Source organism: Metopolophium dirhodum, chromosome 6, assembly GCF_019925205.1.
Source record: "Metopolophium dirhodum isolate CAU chromosome 6, ASM1992520v1, whole genome shotgun sequence".
In the NCBI taxonomy this organism is placed as follows: domain Eukaryota; kingdom Metazoa; phylum Arthropoda; class Insecta; order Hemiptera; family Aphididae; genus Metopolophium; species Metopolophium dirhodum.
In genome coordinates, this window is record NC_083565.1 from 22,585,283 (window position 1) to 22,609,392 (window position 24,110).

The 24,110-nt window shown below is 32.2% G+C and overlaps 1 protein-coding gene across 1 annotated transcript in view; it reads right to left on the bottom strand.

Moving 5' to 3' along the window:
- Positions 1–359: 359 nt before the first annotated feature.
- The window catches only part of LOC132947344 (tRNA (adenine(58)-N(1))-methyltransferase catalytic subunit TRMT61A), a 37,015-nt gene continuing 13,264 nt past the window's right edge, over positions 360–24,110 (bottom strand). The window contains exons 6-7 of the mRNA XM_061017609.1: positions 5,830–6,020; positions 360–762 (exon numbers count right to left, since the gene is read on the bottom strand). Coding sequence (XP_060873592.1) covers positions 604–762; positions 5,830–6,020 — 350 coding nt within the window. The 3' untranslated portion in view covers positions 360–603. The remainder of the gene's footprint in view (positions 763–5,829; positions 6,021–24,110) is intronic.

Genomic DNA, 24,110 nt, shown 5'->3' on the forward strand with positions numbered 1-24,110 from the left:
TTCTTGTATTCTTAACCCTGCAGAGATCTCGGTGTACAGATGACCTATTCCGTGTATTATGAGACCTCCGTGCCGGAGAATATATAAGCGCATATAATATAAGTTTTATCTAGTCTGGTGCACCGGCACCGGGCACACCAGCACCGGTGCGCAGCGCAGTGTTATTGGCTAATGCGCTTCTTCTTATGCAAGGATGGGTGTGTGTGTGTGTATATATATACATACATAAACGTTGACCCATAAATAACAGGCAGACCTCTATTGTCAACGCTACCGTTTTTTCTAAAGGGAGAGAGTGAGAGAGAGTGAGGGGGGTGGAGAGACAGAAAAAGAAATAAGGTCTTATAAACACACACACATAAGCGTTTATATACCTACTTATATATATTATTTATTTCATATAATATATATATATATATAGCGCCAGTACAATGGAACGGTCGCGGGCGCAATACACACGCATGTCATACGTATATACGCGTATCGATGTATAATAATTGTACGTAAAAAATAATAATACAGACAATAATATAATATATAACGATAAACCGGAGACGTCTCTACCCCGGCAAAATCCTACGATACATGCTGCAGCCGAAGTTTTCATTTTTCGCACGCGTCTTCGATCTCCACCTCCTCCGGCTGCAGTCGGGTCTCCATGAGTAACGTGGCCGTGGTCAGGTAACCCGTGTGACCGCGAGGGGACGCGGACGGGATGCAAGCCAAAAATTTCTTTTCGTTGCCGGGTTCTTCGGTTGTATTCTGTGAAAAAAAAAAATGTCGCGTTTTAACCATAACGTGATTTAAACCACATGTATAGGCATACTTCTACAAATATTATATATATATATACTATTTGGCATTTGGCCGCGAGAACTGTGGCAAATTATTATGTGTCTACGCCGACCGGATAAAATATTATTATATACCTGACACAATCGACATCAAATCAATAATAACAATGATATACCACTATGGCCTGTACTTATGCGGCTATATACTATAGTATCGCTTACTAACCCGAAGGCCCTTTTTTCGGGACACTGTATATTATATTACCCACGTGCAGTGGCTTTAGCGGTGAGAAAACGTGAACATTTTGGTGGCCACTATATGCATATGTAACCTACAACGGAACTTTTATATGTACCTACTTGTCAACAACTTTTATTTATGTTGACAGTTGGAAAACGCGTATTAGTCGTGAGAATTTTAAAGTAGGTCCGTGTACTATATGTATACTATATTACTATGTACAGGTACACACTTGGAAAAAATATACGTATTATAGGTAGGTACATGATAACTAAAAATACAATTATTGTTCTAAGTATCTACCTCTGCCTACGACAAAAACAATTGTATGGTTGTTTTTTTTTTTCAAACGGCAACGTTTAGTGTTACCGTACGTTATATTATTATTATATATACCTATACTGATTACCTATATTGGCTTTTCGACGTAAACGCATATATAAAAAAAAGACACTGCAACTGAACGCGCGTAATTGTAATTTATTTGAGTTCATCAAGGACGCAACACTGTACGCTATATTATCATAAACTCGACTCCGTAAAAAATTCAAGAGCGCGCTTTATAAACACGTATTATATCTGACAAAAATCTATACGGCAAGTACGTATATTATGAGCGCGCGCGTCCTTGAGATATACGAAATAGCGTGGAAAGTCAAAATAAGTAGCTAAAAAAGGTATGCAATTTTCAATGGAATCGGATGGGAAAACCTTGAAACGAATGGCATATAGTGCTCTATAGTGCATAATATATTATATTCAGAATAATCTCATCGCATCACGTTTAAGAATATTACCATATCGTAATTATACTCATTTATTGCTAAACTATTATAAGCGGGCGCTTATACGCTCGTACATTATTATATAATAATATTAGGTAGGTACATTATACATCTCTATTATTAAAGTATACATATTATAATATACCTCTATTCACATAAAACGCAAATTTAAAATTAATTCCTAGCAGTGCAATTGCAGTCGGACGTGATTATAATTCGTCATAATTATTACATGTAGGTATATACTAATTTATTACATGATATACTATCGTGTGTGAGATACCACTAAAATCATTATATATAATATATATAACTTGAAGAATTTTTCACGCACAACTACATCCTTAAACACATTTGACATTATCATTAGAATTAGCTGGTAATGAAAAAAACAGCAATGTAATATATTTTATGCTCGCGAATTTCGCAAGACACGATCGATTTTCCGTACCATTTTTTATTTCTGGTTTGAAATCCACTCTATAATGCGCGTATAGGTAGGTCACTCTAAACGGCGAATCTAAATTTAAAAAAAAAAACAACCATCGCTGCCGGGAAATCGGAAATAATGAAATTACTTTGAATCGTTATTGTTATAATATATCCTTTATGTACATAGTAATATACGGTATACACAGGCCTAACGCTGAGCGGATATAAAAACTGTAATTTTATACACAGTAATGTACGTACAAAACAATAGTTCACTGACATTTGTAAACAATAGAAATCGGTCGAAATAATTTAATAGATTTTTGTTTCTAGCTTTTAAGATTATAAATTACAATGTTTAAATGACGATAGCTCGACGCAATGATCATACGTATAAACACTATAGGTACATACATATTACATATAGGTACTGGTTGTAACTTGTAGTAGTTTTTATAACGAAAGAATGATTAAAATACAAAATAAACGTCATTGTATTACTGTACACGCGTTCATACCTACAGGTATTGCGCGCCTGCACCACTGATTATTCTTTCTTTTGTCTTCATGATGATTGAATCATTAAAAAAATATATTATATGAAAAAAAAAAACGAAACATAAATTGATTATTTGGACAGTTCGCGTACAATACACGTTTACGGTTTACCAAAAACAATGTAAGGATATTATTTAAAACGACTACTTAGTATTTTGTTGTACCGTTCAATACTATACATTATACTGATTGTATAATGCCATCCGCTCGGACGGTCTACAGTTGATGACGGTTTTTAATGTACAATAACGGTAAATGCGTATTTGGTGATTACCAAAGTACGTCACAAACTTGTTGCCTATATATTATATTATATTGTTATCGAGTGAATACTTATTGTATCTTAGTAAAGTGGTACTGATGACACGTTAAAAACTATATTACTCGATCGGATTTAGAAAATAATTCAAAAATACAAGCTGAGTGCATTACTCCATGGTATGATGACCTATATTGAAATATTTTTTAGTAGTGCATTAATCTTTTCATAAAAAAAAAAAAAACACTGTCTTCTCTATACCTACATATTTACAGTCGTGTTTCCGAGTAAAGTTTTTCCAAATGCATAAACTCCAATAATAAATGTAGTTACTTATGTATGTTTAATGTAGGTATACTTAAATTATAATATAGGTTTAAATAAAAGTAAAATGTCAAACGCGTTGCAGCCTGCGGTCGCTGAAAAGTTATTCGACTATATATTATATGCGAGTAAATACTCATAAATTAAAGGTATATCTACACATACACGGTGTCTAATAATTTAATATTATGATATATTAGTACCTATAATCTATATTATATATATATATATATATATATATATGTACTCATATAATGTAACGAAAAATTAAAAAAAAAAGTTTTCGTCTTAATCATCGATTTAAATAGTGCTTAAATGTTCTACTCTTTACTGTATATAGTATCTATAAGGCTATATATTATAATATACACCTATACTTGAATTATCGATAAGAAAAAATCTCAATTCGGACTATTGTACCTACGTGGTTTGTTGGCTGTGTATATTACATATAGGAGTATATAATAATAAATATAAATATAAGTTTTGTAAGCTGTACAGGATATCGTCCAACGATTAACAAATATATACGTGATCACACTCAGACAGATATATATATATATACACACAAATTGCCGCAGGTCCGTGTACTAGCGAGAGCGAAAGATAGGTACGCGAGGTATATGATGTCAAAACGAAAAACTGGGCGGTAATAGATCGCGACGAGGATCGCGCGCGCGTTGTTACGATTTATCGTATTTATACGGTATATTATACTGCAGACATCGGGGCATAGCGCGCGCGAGAGAGAGTTACCAGGTCGTAGCTGATATATAATAATAATAATAATATAATTATCGTGTATATGATATATATTATAATATAGTACCGTGTGATGATGTTGACGCCGATATATAGATACCAGTAAAAACAAAACAAAAAAAATCCGACCACGTCCGTCTGGGAGCGATAAAAATGTGCGTATATTGCTGAGAGACTTTAACGCACTGACACATACACTTTTTTCGCCTCGTGTGACCGCGGCCGTTCTCGGTCCACTGCAGCTACAGCAGTGGCCGCGGGGAAGTGAGCTCGCGGTTTTCTCAATACTTTGCGCACGACCGTCCCGGCGCCGTTAGCAGGGTAGGCGCGAGGGAAAGGACCGAAATATACGAGTGGTTTATGTTATGGTGCGTGAAACTAATCTAATTCCGAAAAGAATTCGACTCGCTGTCGTCGTAGAGATAAATTCAAAATCTGATTGTATATTATACTATAATGTCGTGAGAACAAAACAGTCGTCAGTCATATTGCATAGTTTTTAAAATCTAAAAAAATCTGTGGATTAGTTTTCTATTCCAATTTGCGTTTACGCCATGGGGTGAACTGACAATATAGTGTTGCCTTTGCAAGACAGCTATTGGTACTCCGCAAGTCAACTTCACCATTTATATATGTCACAATCCAAACATACCTTTCCAGCTGATATAATATACCAGTTGTTTTCAACCATCTATACAGGTCCTTATAGTAATTTTGCAACCCCGGACTACCGCACTGATATATATATATTATGGTATATCATAATTTCACCCCTACAGTCTACCTCGCATAAAAATCGATGTAGTGATGACACACAGCAGCGGTACACCCCACCCCCCAACTATATCACAACTTTATCACCACTATATATAACCTGCAAGGACATATCCATAGAGACTAAACATATAGCGTCGTATACGCGACGGTATGTCATTATTATATAAGAACAATTAGTCACTCGGTATAAAACATACGATATTATAATACGTATTGGACCATACGCTGCTGTAGCGGTGATATTATGGCCGCCGCCTCCGCCGCCGTCACGTCGGACGCATAGGAATCTCAACAATTCTCCATATAGGCTCCGGGAGAGAAACAAAAACGAGGTGGTCCCGATAAAAAATTATAACGTTTGACGTGGACCAGTTCTGCTGCGCGCGCGTGTATATTTGTCGAAAACAAATTACTCGCGCGACCGGTCCGGTGCATATATAGGCACATATTATATATTATACATATATAGGTACCGGTTCCGTCGTGTGCCCGTGTGTGTACGCCCTCGCTTTGCGTATGTGTATATGTGTGTGTATGTGTGCCTATTTTGTTTTCCTATCCGTGTATATAATATTATTATATATATTGTTTCGTCGTCATCTCTACTTCTGCCCATCATCTTCGTTATATATACATCTCGATGCATAATATCATTATCAGATATTATATATGTAGTAGGTGTACACCTAAAACTATACGCGCGCTATGAGCCTATACGTTTGATAGTAATAACGATATACATACTATATAGAGTGATAGAGAGAGAGAGAGAGAGAGAGAGAGAGAGAGTGAGATACATTTACTATTGCACTCCGCACGTGCGAGCGTATTATATATATATATTAGATGTATCGACATATCGTATTTAATATTTATATGTTACATATTATAATGTACCTGCGGTCCCGAAGCGGGCGGCGGCGGTCTACTGGCAGTGGCGAACGTGGTCACGGTCCTGTTCAGCACTTGGTATTCTTTTTCCAAACACTCTACCGTCTTCAGTTGGACAAAACCGTGGTCCAGCAGCGTCTGACACGTGCGCATCACTTGCTCAATGCATGGCGAAAACGTGCAAATCCTCCCACCACCTGAGGGTCAAAAATCACAAACCTTAAATAACATAAACCTATAGCAAATATTATAAACATAAACGAATATCAGCTAGTTCCAGACGTTTTCAATTATGGACTTAAAGTATGAAATAAAAGTGTAATAATAAAAATAATAATAATGACCAGCTGCGATAGAGATATTTTATTTAATGAATACGAGTGGTAACTGGTAAAAACAAGAAGGTATTCTATTAGTCTGTATGAAACCATCGAAGAGTAGATACAGTGGAAAAGGTATGTATCTATATAATATATTAAATTATAGTCATGCTTCTTAATGGTTATTCGAACGGCCGTTAATTTGTACCAAAAAATACCATCTTTTATAATAATATTTTACATTATATGAATTATAACATTTTCTAAAACAGATTCCAATTTCTCTTGAAGTTTACTTGAGAATGACTTTCTTTTATTTTTTTTTAATTTTATCTTTTCATACTCTCCTTATCTAAACTGAATTACCTAAGTTGTATTTATAAATTAAGCTAAACCCCATAAAAACGATGGGAGATTTTTGAAGCATACGTTTGTGTGTACTTAAATGCAGTACATATACATTTATCAAAGCTATTCGATCAATTAGTATCTATATTCTACAACATCCATGCAAACATTGCAATATAAAACCAACTTTGGAATTCATCCGAAAAATGTGTTGGTCAATATTTGATAAATCCTAATGGTTGTTGGAACTTTATTTATATTTTAAAATAACCATTATACATTTTGTTCTGCCAAGTTTATGCAAACAGAGGAGATTTCTACTATTCTTAAACATCACTAAATATATCGAATTATTTGGACTTGATTTTTTTTAACACGATTTTTTAAAATGCTCTACCAAGTTCATGCTAATGAAGATAAATTCAGAATTGACTACGACTTTTATTCATTTTTGGATGATCTATTTTTAAATTATTTTTTACTGCAGAAACGTTTTTGGGCGAGCACATATACTATTCTTACCTAAATCACCTTGGTAATTATGTTAAATTGATTTATTTTGTTCAAAATCCACGGAATATCATTTATACTTAGTTACTAGGCATTTATAATGTCCGGTAAAACATCACGATTGATATGACTGTAACAAGTAACAACGGTTACAATATAACATAACAGTAAAATATTGCAGAGCACATGTAATGCTTACCGTCGCAGTGTGCGTGTGACAAAATCAGCGGTAAGGTTTACCAGCACGTTCTTTTTGGTTTCGGATTCTGATTGTAGACCATTATATATGGGGTGATCCAATTAACATAAGATACTCATTATTTCACAATACCCTAACGTATTAAATATTTCGTTTACATGATTTTAAGTCGTTACAAAACAACATTAATGGAAAACAATTATTTATTACTATTTTTTTTATCGGTATTATTTTTTAACTTGTTATTTAGAACATATTATTATACTACCTATGATACTTGGAAATGTCTTACCATTTTTTTTTACTGATTTTGAAATTGAAATTATGGATCAGTAGGTACCTATATAGATGAGTATATATATTTAACGCAATGATGAAAATCATTAGAAACAAATACACCTCAATACCTCATCCATCCATGTAAGTAAAACAGCAGGTAGAAAGTTAGCAATGCTAGACTCAACAGTGGGAAACAATATAAATATATAACCGGTAATAAATCCTAACCAAAAATTTTCAGAATCTTAACTTATTGAAAAATTTGCCTATACATAACCCCTTAAAATGATGTCTCCTGCGATCAATTGTAATAAATTGTTTACAATTTTTATTCTATTCTGCATAACCAAGCAAATAATTTAAAATTTTGTTTTGAACTCCTATTTGTGTATACATAGGTTAGGTTTTTCAACTGATCCCCTACCTCAGATAAAAGTTATGTATTCGCCAATGATATAGGTTGGTATTCATTGTTAACAAAAATTCCCATATCAATCGAATAAAATATTTTTCTAGAATTACATATACTTGCATCTATTTAGTCTATGTTAGTATTTGAAATATATTTGATTTGGCATACTATGTAATTTGTTATCAATAAGCATTACCTGATGTGACGTATATATTAGTTGTATATAATGTATTGGGTGTACCTATACCGTTACTCTATACTCCTAAATTTATTTATATGTTAAAAACCATATACACCAGAGTTAATAATACAATTAAAATTATAACTCAATATAAAATAAAATACAATTACTATTATATTATATTACTAGATAATAACCAAGGAACATCTGTTAAATCGACATCTAGTCAATGCTTGTTGTACAGTATTATTAAAAATTGAAATCCTATATTTTTCCGAGCAACTTGTTCGCTGTTTCCGGGAGTCAATTCGGCCGTGTGCGTTGATAAAGGACGAATCTTAACAAATAATTTTAACAAACTTACTGCAGTATCTTTAAAACATTTTCAAAAGTGCAACTCCAACCATTGATTCCGCACGGCAAAATAGATTCAGCGATAGGTTTATATAATGCACGAAGTTTTCTCCGTTATAAAATATATTTCGAAGCTCACTAATTACATAAAACATTTTCCTAACTTAAGTACTTAAGTTAAGTTAAGAATAAATTTATTCGGGACTTGATTTATTTAACTACCCCCCCCCCCCCCTTATACAAAACTCGAATGTAATGTCAATATTTTTTTATAAGTAGAGCATTAAGAACAGGAGAAATGAAACATTTTTGGACCCCAAATACGAAATTTGTACTAGCATCCATTAGTATCACCATACGATGAAATGATAATAACTTTTTAGGGAAGACAGTGCACTAACGTTGAGATAAAAAACACTAACAAAGTACAAACAATTTCCCTATGCAGTTTGAACTAGAATCTAGAACTTGGTGGTGTAGGCATGTCACCCGGCAGCATTCTTTGAACGAAACGCGAATAACTTTTTAAAAGTTGGAGCCCTAAAAGGGATAAAAGAGCCTAATCTGCGCTAATACGAAGCACAAACGATTTTGGGATTTTACACACAGTTTAAAAACTGATTATAATATTATTCGTAGATGTGTCAATTTTGTAATTAGAAAAAAGATTATTAATTGTCCGTACGAACCTGTAAACAAATTGACATTGATATTTAACAATATATACTGTATAAAAGGGTTAAGATTTGAATGCAAATTTTGATATACTACCTTTTATTTCCCGAAAACCTCATTTCAATCTAGTCATCCAGCTTAAATATTTAGTGGTAACAACCCCGTAGCGCAAACACATTGTATACTGGATACTCTATCACGAAATTTACGATTGCACCATTAAGCGTTAAAATAAGGTAAAAGAAGCTTATTGTATGACGATTAATTTTGAAAATTTTATTTTTTTCATTTATTATTTTATGCAAACTACCGTACCATATTAAATTATATTATATATTATATTATAACAACTATTGAATTACTCGACCATTTTTTCAAACATAGCGTGGTTCGAAACGCAGTATGATTTATATTATCGTCGACTTACGATCAAATTTAAAGACTGCACCGCGGTCGCCGTTAAAGCGTTATAACTTATTAATGTTTCTGTTTTTGCGGTTATTGTATTCCCTTCACGATCCGTGAGCTATGTATAAGTAAAAACTCCGCCGCGTTTATTATATATTATAGCAAAGTATTTTAGACGAATAAAATAACTCGAATTTAAACATAAGTCATAACAATCAGATACCGCATGCCCTATAAATGGCGTTATGGAAGATTTCGATTGCGAACGGAGCACGACGAATATATAATATTATAATAACACTACAGCGTTTAAAATTTCGAAACGAAAAAACGTGCAATATGATACGATTAAGTTCTTCATCATCCGTTGCAGATCCGCGGTGCGTTTAAGACGGGAGTTTTTCTTCGACATTTTTATTATATATATATATATATATATATATTAGTCTTTTTTGTTACTATACATATAGAATAATATATATAGAAACCGCGGGATATTTCTATTAGGTATAGGTACCCTACATCCTCCACGAGCGATACGCCTATTTATATATTATAATATACAAAAATAATATATATAGTAATACAATATTATTTATGCGTGAACGACGTGCGTCGTGTATTATACTTTACTTCGATCCGTATTACAGAAAACACAACTCGAATGAAAAAGTTTTTAAAAAAAAAATCATGTGAACGTACCTATATAGTTTAACAAACAGAAGTCGTATAATATGTATATAGGTATATATTATTTTTTTTAACGGCGTGCACGCCGTATAATATATATTTATATATACGTATATGTTTATAATATAGTGGAATTGCCAATTGTGGGAGGATGATTATTTTTATTTTTGTATAATATGGGGCACCCCGTCGGTGAAAGTCATGATTTACGGAAATACTCGCGGTTGTTGCGATTAGGAAAGTGCATATTAAATCATAGACGTGATATCATTGTACGCACGCGCGTGTGTGTGTGTGTGTAACTGTAATATAATATTGTATTGATGATTTATTGACGTCGTCGAATTTATAGATCGACTTGGATTTCGCGGACTGTTTTCGCAGTTGTGCACAGCTATAAATGTATTATATATCATTACGGTATACCTATATAATGTATTACGGTATGATATATTATTATAACACGCGCACCTCGACGAAACATAATATAATATAAATATTAGTAAGTATGACGTTTTTGTGTATTGAAAAAAAACATTTTTATATTTTTTTAACGACATAGTATTATTATTGTGTCACGGGACCGGACGATTTTTATATCGCGGATTGCATTTTATTATTGCTCGGAAATTAAAATCACGATTAAAACTTCACGGATTCGTGTTCAACGACAGTTTGCATCAACAATTAAAAGTGTTTTCATCAAATTCAATAAATAACGATAAACGTTAGCAACTCAAGACGCGCATGACTTGCATACATATAATATGCACAGCTATAATATATATAAATATTATATGCATAGTGTTTTTTTCATTTTCTCGCAGTGTTAGGTTTGTTGGAAAATACGGCGCCTCAGTACCTCACCTTGTATACATATATTTTAATTTCAAAAATTGTTTCGTGTTACGTATATTATCGCATCCAACTACCTATATTAAATATATTATGCAAGCCATATATGTATATACATATTATATGTATTTAATATCAAAGACTCGAGATTATGTAACAGTAAAAAAATAACAAAAATTAACAACACTTCAACTGCAGCCGTTTAATATTATTATGATTATGAGCTATATCGTTTTTCGAGTAGGTATATATTATTATAGCGTAGGCACCTATAATATTATATGTAGTCGCTTTATAATATAAACTGGAATTTTTTACATTAAACGCGTGTATAGAATTACTATGTAATTATAAGCGTTCCGAAAAATTCAGATTGATATAATAATTAAAAATTAAAAACTAATAACATTCGAACTATATCCATACACACGGATAATTAATAAAATATTTAATTACGAAATTATAATAGCATACATGGGTAGATATTACCCTATAGTTTTTTTTTTTTCATTTTTAATTTCATTATTATATTAGTAGAATTTGAAACTCGTTTTTTGTTCCCATACTCACGATGTACGTAATAATATATAATAATCGGTACCTATATAAACCGCGTATTCCAGTAAATCCTGTTTACGGTTCAGCGTGATATCTCATTTAAAGTTCTACATACAATGCGCATTATAATAATAATATATATATATAAATATTATTCCGATTTAATATATTATACGTGGATACATACTTGGGATATGTGTATGTGTTGTACGTAGGTACTACATATAATAAATAAATATACCTACCTAACTATATATATATATATTATGATGTACATGAAATAATAAATTATACTATATTTTAATTTGTGCCGTTCTGGAGATAGGATTTGCACGAACGAATTAATTGCCAACGTATATTATAATATAATTTAATATAATATGGTAGAAACGGTTTAAAGTGTTTAAACATATAAATATTTAAGAACGGAAGCCCGCAAACATGCATCATCAAAAGCGTTTTTCAATCATATTTTGAACATTATTAACAAAATCGAGCGACAATTTATAATTAAATATTTTATAATATACGAGACACGATCGAGTCCGTTTGATATTCGAGTCGATACGAAAAGATTCCAATTTCATACTTAAACTATTATCTATTTATTATATTTTGTTTTGTATAATATAAAGGTTAATCTCTTTGATAAAAAATATTAAAAGTATTTGAATGGAAATTAATAATATTAACCAAAATAGTTACCAAAATTAGTTTAATTGTAAAATAGGTTATAATCTCAGACAGAAAATATTTTTTCACTGTTCATGATTGTGTAAGTACATCGTATATCGTATAGTATATGTACAATAATAAATTGTCATTTTTCAAAGTCGTATATCAAAAATATTAATTAGATAAAAAAGACTACTCGTGGCCGTGGCCGTTCGTTAAGTGAAACGAGTATCGAAAAATCAGCAATATCATTCTTTTAATCGTCCGCGGGGGTCGACGGGGTCAGGTCGACATAGCACAAGTGACGGACCCATCATGACAATTTCAAAACTTGTCGATGTACATGTCACGATAACATACTCATACAATATATACCAATAAATAATGTATACAACGTGTCTGGTTGGGAAAAATCAAATATAGGAACAGACGAGACGTACCGCAGAGAGCGGGAAGGGGATGGAGTAACCGCGGCCGACTTGCAGTGGGGAACAATATAATTATTACCTATACATAGTATTGAAAGTTTATCATCCTCTAGCAGTACATTATTACATATCATCATACACAGCATAAATAGAACACATTTTTCTCACTCGCGGAAAAAAAAATGTCAGCCATGAGTGACATTAATGAATGACTCAGTGCTCATATCAAAGCTTATCACGAAATGTACTGCGTATTATTTGAATTAATTAACGTAATTAGTTAATATTAACATGTACATACAATATGTATCATACTCTTACATATACACTAATTGTGCTATTTAGGTATAGATCGTCAGTATATTCAACATTGAAAATAATGACAAAAAAAATAAAAAATAATTGTATTATTAATACTATATAATACTATTTTTTATCATTAATTGATTTAATTAATAAATAATAGCAAAACGTAGATATTATGTTTCATTCGAATATCTTCGATAATCATCTATACCTAGTCTAATTTAATTTAAAATAAACTATACCTCCATAAACCGGAAATATAAAAGTCATAAAATATTGTTCGTAAAAAAATTCACCGGAAGTAAAATACGATCGGCATTGGCTTGTTATCCTAAAACTTTAAAATAAGAAATATATACGCTTATAGTAGATTATTTGGGAAAAATATGCAAAAACATGCTAATACCCTCAAATATAAACAAATACAATTTATTATTCTTGCACTTCACCTGCTACCATATTATTATGATTTATGGTAGGAAGTCAAGTGAAAAAATTTTCGACAAAACTTAATTTTTCTTTTCAAATAACGTGCTCGAACGAATGAAAATCCCACGAGGACCGCTAGCATGCATATTATTATTATATAGGTATAATTGTTGCGATGACGATGATAATAATAATGAAACATTATATAGCGACGACGTTGCTGTGTATAGTCCCGACTGTACCCGTTCGCATAATATAATAATAATAACGATAGCTTTTTTTTAAAACGACAATAATATTATATATTCTCGTGCCCCGATGCAGGTTTGGTGGTATGCGACTGCATCGTATCACATATTATTATATATATATTTATTTATTATTATTATATGGGTACGCGTGTGTATAGTATATATACGAGAGCTACGTCGAGTGAACCCGAAGAAGATTATCTGTCCGCCGCGTGTAAGCACCTATTTACGCGTATATATGTGTGTGCGCTTGTATATAATACGTATATATTATATTTATATATATATACGACGCCTTTAGAAGAAGAAAAAAACGACTAGGTAGTAGTCGTCGTCGTCGTCGTCGTCGTCGATTTTTTTCCTATCTTTTATTTTTTTTTCCACATATACGCGCGCGCGATCACACAAACACACTTATATATACGTTATAATATAACAAGTAGCATTACAAGAAAAAATACTTCCAGTAGCAACAGCGAAAACGCAACGAATGTGTGTATGTGTAATGGCAAAAAAACACACGGTTGCGAGCATTACACTATACGTGCTCTCATCGGATAACCCTATCTGTACGGAACATCGGCAAACGTCCCCGCATAAATAAGACTTAATTAACCGGAGGGCCGGCTCTGGATTTGCGTTTTGTTTTGTTTTGTGTTTATTTTTTTTTAATACACTGTGGCGGCGGCGGCGCATATCGAATTTAAATAATACCCGGTTTTATTCGCACTGATAAAATGATATATACGCGCGCACGTTGTCCCTCGCTAATGAGAACTTATCGAGCATCTTTCTCTCTTGCTCGCTCAATCTCCGTCTCTCTCTTTCTGCGGACCGGATTGCACCCCCCGTACGAAGATACAATAATATCAACAGCGACGACGACGACGACGACGACAACAACAATAATATAATATAACGTATCAACGCCGTTTTCCGCCGTGCCTCATCGTATATATTATAATATTATAATATACCTGCTATAATACGGCATTCGTGTACAGAGCAATAAAAATGTAATCCATCGACAATACTCGATTGTCGTGTAGACCTAGGTGAACCGTAAACCGTTGCGATGCGGAAGTGCGCGGGTTACCTATATGTAATATACGTGTCACAGTGTTTGTCGGTGGCGGATATAGCGGAGGGCAGACGACGAAAAATATACAGCTGCACGCCCGGTGGTACAGATATTATTAATATATTGTGTATATTGCGCGCAACGAAATCCGGTCGGGTAGGATTTTAAGTATGCAAAAATATGCGAGATGAGAAAAAAATAAAAGACCGTCGACAACCTCTGTGTGGCGCGCGTTAAAAAGTTTGCCGCGTCTATTTTTCACATGATTACTATCTCATCCGCGAGTGACGCGCCGACCTCGCGCGTGTGGCACTTATCACAATATAATATATTATATACACTGGGTGATCCATTTAACATAAGCCACTCATTATTTTAAAAAAAACCATCAACTTTTTTGAAAATATTTTTTTTTTTACATAATTTTAAGGCGTTACGAAACAACGTTTGAAAAATTATATTTCGGACAAGTAGTTTATGCGAGTTAAACTTTAAATACCTATATGGTTATATTTACTTGTAAGTATCATAACCATAATAAGGTACTAGTCCAAAATTTGATTTTTATAATTTTTTTTTTTTTAAAATAAGACCGTCGACAATCTAAGTGTGGCGCGCGTTAAAAAGTTTGCCACGTCTATTTTTCACATGATTACTATCTCCTCGGCGAGTGACACGCCGACCTCGCGCGTGTGGCACTTATCACAATATAATATATTATATACACTGGGTGATCCATTTAACATAAACCAATCATTATTTTAAAAAAAATCATAAACTTTTTTGAAAATATTTTTATTTTTACATAATTTTAAGGCGTTACGAAACAACGTTTGAAAAATTATATTTCGGACGAGTAGTTTATGCGAGTTAAACTTTAAATACCTATATGGTTATATTTACTTGTAAGTATTATAACCATAATAAGGTACTAGTCCGAAATTTGATTTTTATAGATCACGAAATACCTACTCCAAATTATGCTTTTCTTCGGAATATGAAAATAAAATTTTATGTTGTCACTCGCGTACGAGTAAAAACTTGAAAAATGATAACGATAAAAATATATTTTTTTCCGAAAACGTTGTTTTGTAACGACTTAAAATTATGTAAAAGAAATATTTTCAAAACGTAAGTGTTTTCTGAAATAATGAGTGTATTACGTTAAAAGTATCACTCCGTTTATATAAAAATACATACATCGGTACCTATGTACCTACAATAATAATATGCATATATGTGTATCACGTGGTAATGACTCACTGCGGGACCCGCGGGTCATTCGTGACGTTCACATATATTTCATATTTTGGCAACAATCATCATAATTTAGTAACATTTTGAAGACTTTGAATGGGTGGACGCCGTGTTACTGTTTCCTCATAGGTGCGATATTCAGTATTCTTTCGCTATACCCAGTTCAATGTTTCCGCATTCCGCGGTATAATTTGTATATCATTCGTAAACTACCTACCTATATAATATTATGAATGATGCGATTACATTTAAAAAAACGTTGACAATGCGGTAAATTCTAGATCCGCCCCGGTTTGGCCAGCGAAACACCGCAGTACACCACATATTATCTACATTATGTATTTTACGTTTGTGAATTACATAAAATAATTAAACCACTCGGCTTATATTATTATTACCACGAGCTCGCGCGCGCGGTCAATTTGTCTATATACACGATTGTGTGTTTACCCCCCCCCCCCCCTCCAGCTTCCCGTCACACTCATATCCTGGCATAATAGTGATCCATAAATCATAACCGTTTATAATATTAAGTATGAGATACCGATAAATAGCTTTGTTTAATACACGGCCGTCCGTCCGGGCGGTGCTTGTGCGAACGCAACGCAAATCGAAACACTACAATAATATTATGGTATTTAATAATATAATATATTATAATATGCAGTACCCCTATAACTATACATCCGTATATTTATATTGAACTTTGTGCGCCCTCTAAAGTATGTACTTCATAGTTTATATGAGTACGTTTTTTTTATTCTTATAAATAATTTGCCAGTCATATATCAATACATAATATAGTATCCGTTATTATCATGCTGACTTTGAGTCAATATGGTCGGCAATAACGGAAACTTAAATATTATGAGTTATGACTATGGAAAATTATAAAAAAAAAAAATAATAAACATAGTTTTCAATCGGTTGAACAAACAACTTTTTTCTTTGTGTACATAGGTAGGTAATAAATAAATTTCACTTTCAGGTTATGTGCGTGCGTAAAAATTCATCTGAACCGATAAGTGCAAGAGTAAGTCGGTAAAAGATTTGCTTATAAGTTTAGACTCGATAAATGTTATTTCGTTCATTATCGGGTATTTATGAAAGTGTTTTTCCTCAAAAAATAATTAATATGATACAAATACTTGATACCTTTATACTTAGGTATCGTTTGGTTTTGAAAGGAACTAGTCGTATATTGTACCTACGTTTCATTCTTAGTTAAATATGTGCGTATATTTGAATGCTTAGTTTATTAGTGAAAAATGTACTTTTATGTGTAAGTCATGCCTATATTATGTTAGAATTAGTTTATAAATGTTAAGACGTGAACTCAGTTTTCCTTTTTTACTTAACTCATTTAATGAATAAATCATCCAACTATAGGTATTAATAAAAGGCAATGCTTGTGTGGTTGTGTGTGTGTATGTGTAAGCGATTCATAGCCGTCTATCGCACTAGTGGTACTGAAATTTGGTACATGTAGCCATATAGTACCCAGGAATGTGTAACTCAAAGCCAGTTTTTTAATTTTATATTTTAAAGAGGGACTCAGACAAGAGAGATTATTTGGTTCACGAAAAACCAATATTTTTTTGTTTTTATAGGGCTGCCATTGGTTACATAAAATATAATAGTTGTTATAATTGTATATAATTGTAGACCTGTATTTTATGATACTAGCTAGTTGTTCCACCAAGTGTCGTCAGGGCAAATATTTATTTTTCGGTTTCTAAATCAAAACATAAGTTTAGCACACCTTTTATACCCGATGTGTCCATTCGTCTGTTATAACTTTAGTCCGTAACTATAGTTACGATTGTTGATATCAAGGTATTTATATTTTATTGTTTGTAGTTACTGAACATAAATTATACATATAATTATAATTTATTGCGTTTAATTAAAATACGTTCAGAAAAAGGGAATTTAGTACGCTCGTGAAATGAGATTACCTAACTTGTTTTTAGATTCTAAGCGGAGAGATGAATGGATTGATTTTAAAATTATGTGTGGATTTTTTTTCTTCGCTCAGAATCGTTTTTTGTTTACAATAATTTTGTATCGTTGAATTCAAATTTAACACAATCACTACGGTGACCCAGTCGACACCTACTATTCATGCAGCAGTGCGAATTCACCAGTTTTTTATAAATATATTTGTGAAAAAATGTATTTGCCATATTTCTACTAATTATTATAATAGTAATATAATATGTAATCAATTGCAACTCTATGTTATTTAATATATTATTATTTAATTTGTTACGGGAAACGCCGCCGTGCAGGATCAGCTAGAATTAATAAATCCATTTACTAAATAAAATCAATAGAAGCATAATATAACAGATGATCTAGTTTTAGACAGATTTCTATAACATTTTTTTCAATATAGATTCAGCACGATTTGTAGTGCCATAGGGTTATTTACATACATATTGGATATAGTTGACTCACGAAAATCTATCATTTATTATTTTATACATTGGTTACAAAAAATGAAAAAGTTATTAATTATGATGATTGGACCTATATAATTTTATACGTGTATTTTATTTAAAACAACCCTAATAAATATGTTTAAAATCAGTTCAGATAACATTTGATGGAGTTTAAGATGGCATAAGTTCACGGGCATTTAATGATTTGTCACGGGCCAAGCCGTACAACAGTGGTACAGTATCAGCTACCTAGTATAATATATTTCATACGATAGTGCTATAATTTAAAATTCGTTTCGAACTAACGGAAATCGGCGAGTTTTATATGTATACAATATTCGCTAATCGGCTTCGTGCACGTAGGTATAAACTATAAATGTCGAAATATTCATAATTACCTATCCTTTGTAATAAAATTAATATATTTTTAACTCGTTTAAAACTAAATTAAAAATTACACGTATATCCACGTATAATACACCTCACAAGTAATTACCCATAAACAATAACGCCTTAATACTATTGTTATTATATAGTTATTAAACATCGTGACCTGTACTGCACTTTAATATACACTTCATTATAAATATAATATACCCAAGCTCCAGTTATTTCCATTCGTTATACTTTTTTTTACTTAGATCAAACGAAATAAATTGGCTTGAAATTTCGTTTTAATGTGTACAATGGACCTGGTGTCTATACATGAACATATTTTAGGGGACTGTTGAAATAAATTTGTAATTTTTGAAATGTTGATTGGAATACTTATTTTATATTAAATAATATTTCATGATACAAATGTATATTATAAGATATTAAGTATTTTTGTTATTTTAATTTGTGGATGATAATCCATTGATTACCTAGAAATAGTGTATGGGACATATATGGTTGTATTTATTGGAAGTTTTCTAAAAGGCCCACAAAAAACATTTAGTACAGCGGCCCAAAATTTAATGTGGGGGAGGACTGCAGAGTATACATTTTATATATTAATTTTTATATATAAAAAAACTAAAATAAGTCAAAAATTTCAAATGTCTATAAATAGCATAAAAAGAGGCAAAATATTTTTAAAACTATACCATATTATGGTATAGAACATATGTCTCAAAAATGCTACCATTGCTGTATTATATAAATATTAGATACATTTTCAAGTATCATGTAGTAATATGTAATATGTAGGTTTATTTGTTTTTGTATTATAACAAAATAATAAAATCAATTTGTCTAAATGCTAGTGTTGCCTAAATATTACCATTTTTCCGAAATAATTTTTGGTTTTTCCCTACAATAATTTTAAAAAAAGAATGGGGAATTTTTAGTTTTTTTAAATTTATTTTTTTGAATATTACATGACTTATTGTGTGTAGGTTTATTGTTTTTTGTACCCATATTACAGCTAGTGCGAAAGTACCCGTTGAATTTATTGCATACCTGTTCCGTTTTTTAATTATTTATTACGGGGATGACTGACAATAACACTCGTCGTCGTCGTCGTCTCCGTATTAAACGAGTGTTGCACCAGTCTTCGGCCTCCGACCGATTCTCATATCGCGGCTTCGTCTACGCACGGCCCAGAGGGTCATAAATACACTAACCCTCGTTAAAACATTATATAAAATATGAGTATGTATACATCAGATGCATAGAGTGCGATCCCCCGCGGAGTAGGTCATAAGACTCGTACGCGAAGTATACGGAGAATATTATTATTATTATTATTATTACCTATCCATATATATATATATTATATATAGGTACCTACCTATAGGTTAGGTGCCATGTTTTTTATACATCGCATATATAACACATAATATACTATAGCTAAGTGAAAACGAATATTAAACAAACAAAAAAAGTACTAGCCATGTATTAATATTATATATATATGGCATATGCCACTTTAGAAATATATATTAGTTTATAATGTATATATATTTATATAGGTATACCTATAGGTACCTATACCGAACTATTAATATTAAACGATCGATCAGCTTTGAGTGTATATTATAATAATGTACAGGTTCGATGTGCATATTAATCGATCTACATTCGACTAGATTCGTTTAATTTATATGCATTTTTAAATTTTTTTAGTAGACCTTTCACTTGCTGTAATTTCAAATACAGTCGTCTAAGCGCCTAACTATACAATATACAATATGATCTTCCGACCACAAATCGTGCGAACTCACAGGTTTAAAATCACTCTCGAATCTGTGCATGCCGAAATATTATTATACAAAACTAAAATAATAATCATATTTTTCAATCATTATAACTCCACATTTCATTTTTGTGTGGAGTAAAAAAACGGACGTAGTTGCAACAGTTAGATGATAAATATTTTATAAAAACTAATACTATCACATAGATTTACCTTGCCTTGTTCGATCGTATAAATGCTTAATTACAATTAAATCAATATCGATGCAACTCATCCATTCATCTAACTTTAAACAAGAAACTATTCATTCTAAATTTGATTTTATACATTAAAATTCTCAGAAATATATTTTGATCGAAATATAAAAATAAAAAATCATAATGTCATTAAAAAAAACATACAAAATGAGTTTTAAAAAAAAATGTTTTGCAATGACAACAAATTATTTATTCAATTATATTATAATATAACACCATCGAAGGGTGCAGTAATTTCCAGTTTATTTTTAAAACCAACTTGGCCGTTGGGTTCCAAATAATCGAGAGAAATTTAAGTAAAATCTAACTAGACTTACAGGTTAGAGATAAATATTTAAGATTTTAAATAAAAGTAAAGTGGGTAGACTATATTTAAAAATGTAAAATACCTAATAATACGCTTAAAATTAAAAAACACAAATCGCGTGAAATCGTTAATATGGTGAAAGGGAGAGGGCGTCAAGGGATAGGCGGTGGTAGTAAGTCAGTACTTATATAACGCTGGTAATAATATTATATGTACACATAGGTATAAATATTTTAATCCGCCTATGGTCGCATACTTTACGTTTACTCCTGTGCTTTTATGATATAAATATATACCTAGGACCTAGGTACCTACTTACATTTTTTGCACACGATACTCTGTTATAAATATACCTGTGCAGTGTGCACTGTAGGTTTCGTGATGGGCTCTTTATGGATTGAAATTTATAGCCACGCGCGACGAGGTCTCCGCAGCGGCGCAGTGCCGACGCGCGATTCGCTCGCGGTATATACGTATAATATAATAATAATAATATATAATATGTACGGAATACGCGATCGCGACGGTTCCCACGATCATCTCGCGTTAGATAATGAATTTATAGCTCGCGGTAACGCACAAAGAATTTCATTATCTGCCCTAATTTTTTTTTATATTTTCCGTATCCAACCCGCCACCGCGGCGTCTTCGGCGGTCACGATCGAGAGCGAGCGCGAGCAAGCACCCGCGCTCTCGAGAAATTGGATCGAAATAAAGTTTTTAAAAATGTATATATATATATATATATAATAAAGTCGCGTACCCTGATGGGGCTATAAGCCCGCTGTACACGACGGCGGTGAACTCAACGATTTAATATAATATAATTTCTCTGATTACCAATCATATTATTCACTCACAGTGTATATTAGTATACCTATATGTAATATTTAGTCGTTCGGGTTTTAATGGGCAAATACCAAAGCGGCGATTTTTTACCGGCTTCTATAAATCGCAATTATAATAAAATATCGGGATAGAGAGAGAGAGAGAGAGAGAGAGAGAGAGAGCGATAGGTATATGATAGCAGCAATGTATATACAGAAATTGGACGTGGTCGTCGTCGATATATAATATTATAAAGACTTCCAGCGCGGTCTGCTCGCGGGTGGCGCAAAGCCGCGGCGTCCTTTGAGATACGCCACACGCATGCACGCACGCACGCACGTCGCTAAATATATCATAATAACGAAATAATATTATTATTATTATTATTATTATTATTGTAAAATATATATATATTATGATATAAGACCGTAAATGTGACGATCTCCCGCGCACGCGCCAAGTCACCGCACCGTTTAAGAGGAGTGTATAATATAATATACACAAATGGATCGTAAATCTTTAGAAACAAACACACAAAATAATAATAATAAAAATCCTCATTGTAATATGCCGACGGACCGACCGGTAAATATTTTATATATAATATATCCACGTGTAAAGGTACATACACACGCGGCTAATTGACGTCGATCGGACCACAGTCATATTTTACCAGCACATCGCCTATATTAAAATATTATTATACCATATTAATACGCATGTAACCACACCGCCCGTGCGCGGTATAAGACAACGCGATACGAGACGACCAGCACAGCCGCGATTATGCGTGTTAACACTGTACCTACAGCATATTATACAAACAACAAACGTTATTATAATAAAATATACTACAGCAATAATATACATAAATAGGTACACTGTACTACCGCCGCGGACTTTCGGAGTTTGTTATTGAGACGTATGTAGTATATAGATAACATAATATATAATAATATATGCTCATCGAAAACGTCCTCCGGGCCCTCCATGTATACATAAATATACGTACAGGGCCGTGATTGCCGCCAAACCTGCTGTAATAATTTGCTCGGACAATTTTAACAAATGTTCTTATGATTTTCCCTCGGGTTGTTTTTAAAAGCACTGAGAATTTTCAATTTTAATACCTCCCAAAAGTATCAATTAGATCTCTTGTATAATTGATTAACAATGGATTTTTTCTAAAAGGTAGAAAAATGCCTTATTCAGGTACAAAAAAACACACATCCTTTACTAAAATCAATAGGTACACTTTTCACTTCACTCAGAATCTAAAAATCTAAACTTTCAATTCTTGCTGAATAGTTTTTTCACATGTGCTCCATGTCGAAGTTCTTAACCTTTCTCATCTACGTTAATTAATGTTTTTTTTTTTTTTTGTATAACAGATTGTAATAATAAAAATAAAGCGGGTAAGTGGATGTCGCTCTTCTGTACAGTAGTCAGTAGGTTACAAGTGGGTCAATGTTTAATGGATTGTATTAAACTTGAATTCAAGTATATAATATCGTTGTATAAGAAAAACGATTCTGAGCGGAGACGGTTTATCGGTCTCGATTTTTTATATTTTTATTATTTATTATAGCCTTTAAGTTGAATTAATATTATAATATTATAATTTTGTATTCATTGCTACGATGATAAACAAAGCGTTAGAAATTAAAATCCCTTTTTATGCAGTTTTTTGTAATTTGTCGGTATTTTTTCCCGTGGCATTAAATAACTATTGAGAAAATCGAAAAATGACCATCATGACCATCTAAAGTACCATCTTGATCCAATTTTCTAAAAGATAAGGTACTATATGTTGAAATTGAAGAACTCCTTCTGGTAGAACTTTTGTATACAGGATAAAAAAAATAAACACCATTGTAAAACCACTATATATTCCTCGCTCCGCTTAGAATCTAAAATATGATTTCATAAATTATTCCAAACCAGAATACTTTTTTTAGACATTTATATTACGTATAAAATGTAACAAGCAATAAAACAATAATGACAATATCATTTAGTCACTTCATTTGATTTTCGTACAGAGAATAATACTGTA